The following is a 2,996-nucleotide window of genomic DNA, read 5'->3' on the forward strand; positions in this document are numbered from 1 at the left end:
AACAGGGTAACACCCCCCCCCCTTCCCACAGAGAAATATCTATATTATCTGACACACAGGGACGTAGGATCTAACATTGTGACTGGTTTTTAACTCAGCTTGAGCAGGAAGGGCCAGATTCTCCATTGATCATTGGTAAAATGAAGTGCATTTTCCCCTGAGATTGCAAATCCAGAGATGATGCGTTCCTTTCCCTGTGTATTGCTTTCTCTTCACTTCTGTATCTTTCTCTCTCTCTCTCCCACGCCATCCCTAGGCCCAGCACTGATGCCAGAGGTGTGTGTGAATAGGACAAGTCCATCGTTTACTAGTTACCCTCTTGTGCACTTGAAAACGGCTGCCCTGCTTGAAGACTTGTGTTGTTTTGACTGCATTCTGTCATTGATGGAGCTCGGAGTTCCAAAGCCCTGGTGCCATCCCTGCCCCCATGTAAGGAGAACGGTGCATCAGGACTCGGCCACTTTGGCCAGTTTATCTACTCGACTGCAAGGCAGATGCATGAAAGAGTGAACATCACCCAAAGCGTGGGATAATATTTTCCTGGTGACTGACCATTTGTTTTTCTTGCAAGCAGAACAGGAGATGACACTGGGTTCTAAGAAGAACTGCTTTGGTTCAATGGGTTTGCAAAAATGGTATTTAATATCCAAGAACAAAACTGCATAATATCCGTATTCATTCAGGTTGGAAGTCTGTTTTTGATCACAACCCATCAGTCTGTGTGCCCAAGTGTTGAAATATTAGAGGGACAATCACAAAGTTGAGGTTGAGACACACTGTTCAGAACAGTGGGAGAGACAGAACCCTACTGAAACACTGATGAGATCCAAAACTGGTCGATATTTTCCTGCCTTCTGTTTCAGATTGCAAACATTAAGGCTGTTTGGCTGTCTGCGTAAACTGCAAATAAAATCCCTTCTTAGTTTAGGAGCATGGATTTGCGACATTTTGTTGGGTTACAGCAGCCCTTTAAGCTCCATTCAGTAAGAGCATTGCTGATCTAATAACTCCACCTTCCCGTCCGACTGATAACCTTTCACCCCTTTGCTTGTCAAGAGTATTTCTGTGTCAACGTTAAAAGTATTTGAGTACACTTTTTTTTCTACCATTTTTTGGCGAACAGAGTTCTAAGAAATCTTGCCCTCTGTGAGAAAAAGAATTCTCTTCATCTCTGTTTTAGCTAATGCCCAGTGTTCAGGGTCTGATTGTGGGGAGAGCTCACAATCTGTCCTGATGTTAAAAAACTTGGTTGTTTAAAGCAGAACGCTGACTTGCCCTTCACGTTCAGACTTGACATGTGACAGCAAGAAAGCGGTAAACTCTTAACTTCTAAAGAATGTGATGTAATAGTAAATAGGAGGAAAAGAGTTACTTTATTTATTTCTTATTTGAAATCCTGTTTGATACTTAAAACACTGTGTGCTACCTACCCCTGTTCTCCCACACTAAGGATTAAGCTCAGAGCCTTCACCAGGCATCGAAATAATGAATCACTGTGGGACAAACCAAGATCCTGGGAAATTTATGCTTCCCTCAGTCAGTGGCATATTTTTAAAAAAATATTTTCAAGTATTTTCACTCCATGTAGCATTGAGACAAGCTCCCCTGTCTCAGATGCCCGGGGTGAAGGATCACATTAGTAGTTTAATATTAAAATTAGACACTAAACAAAAATACCCAACAATGCAAAGTTGCTTAAATGTTTCAGCTTAGCTTCAGTCAAAGTTCAAATACAATCCTTGCCTCAAACCGTTGCCAAAATTGCAGGAACCCTGGATCCAGCTAATTCACTACGCTATAGAGTTATTTAATATTATTTAAAAGTAGCTTTCAGAATTGTATTATTTAAGAATATTGACACTCGTTTTCCTTTTTCTCGGAAATATTCCCTTTCTCGGTCTGACCTTTGTGCTGGTCATGGTGGGGAGTAGTAGTATTGGAGAAAAATGAACTGTTTACATTGTTATTGTCAAGTGCTCAAATGTCAAATGTAGCTGACTTAAATCCAGAGTAAAGCGCCCTCAACACTGCCCCTGAGAATTGTGCCTCAAAATGGTGCCCGTGAAATTGGCCATTCTTCTAAACTGAGTAAGACTGCCAATTTGATATTGGGGATTGATGAAAGTATGCTTTAACTTCTCTTTGAATCTTTTTGCTATGTATCATCCTTTAAGCAAGATGGGAGGCAACTCCCTGTTCTTTTACCTGCCCTGATGTACTAGAATACTGTACCCTCCCCCATATTTTGCCTGAAGACCTATTTTGTCCTTCCTTCTTTCTCCCAATAATGTGACAGAGATTCATAGAGTCCTTACAGTGTGGAAGCAGGCCTTTTGGTCCATCCATTCCACACAAACCTTCCGAAGAGCATCTCACTCAGACCCAGCCCTCCTACTCCTCTATTTCCCATGGATGATCCACCTAGCCTGCACATCCTGGGCAATCTAGCATTGCCAATCCACCTTAATCTGCACATCTTTGGACTGTGGGAGGAAACCGCAACACCCAGAGGAAGCCTGCATGGACACAGGGAGAGCATGCAAACTCCACACAGACATGGTCCAAGGCTGGAATTGAACCTGGGTCCCTGGCACTGTGAGGTCACAGTGCTAACCACTGAGCCACCGTGCCATCCTGATAGAAACTCATTGAAAGTCATGGCAGTGAATCTGCCTCCTCTTAGTTTTGCTCTTCCAGTGAAAAGCGGGTCTTAATGAGGAAATATGGAGACAATTCCCTGTGTCAAACTGCTACAGCTTATACTGGTAGAGATGCGGAATTAAATCCTTTGATGCGTACTTCTTTAGCAAGGATTCTGAACGTGATTCAGTTAAAAACAGAATTTAAAAGTAATGACTTCATTTGAAACAAAAGTTAAATTTTGAAGAATAATTTTAATCTTAAGTTTACAAAATTAACCTCATCTCAATGGCCTTTGGTGGGAGAGATTCTAATTTTCATGACCTTACTTTATGAACAACTGCAGATCATCACCC

At 41.9% G+C, this 2,996-nt stretch overlaps 1 protein-coding gene across 1 annotated transcript in view; it reads left to right on the forward strand.

The window, feature by feature from the left end:
- The window catches only part of clip2 (CAP-GLY domain containing linker protein 2), a 142,674-nt gene extending 140,178 nt beyond the window's left edge, over window positions 1-2,496 (forward strand). The window contains exon 19 of the mRNA XM_043718733.1: window positions 257-2,496. Coding sequence (XP_043574668.1) covers window positions 257-268 — 12 coding nt within the window. The 3' untranslated portion in view covers window positions 269-2,496. The remainder of the gene's footprint in view (window positions 1-256) is intronic.
- Window positions 2,497-2,996: the final 500 nt, after the last annotated feature.

This window comes from Chiloscyllium plagiosum, chromosome 28 (assembly GCF_004010195.1).
Source record: "Chiloscyllium plagiosum isolate BGI_BamShark_2017 chromosome 28, ASM401019v2, whole genome shotgun sequence".
NCBI lineage: Eukaryota > Metazoa > Chordata > Chondrichthyes > Orectolobiformes > Hemiscylliidae > Chiloscyllium > Chiloscyllium plagiosum.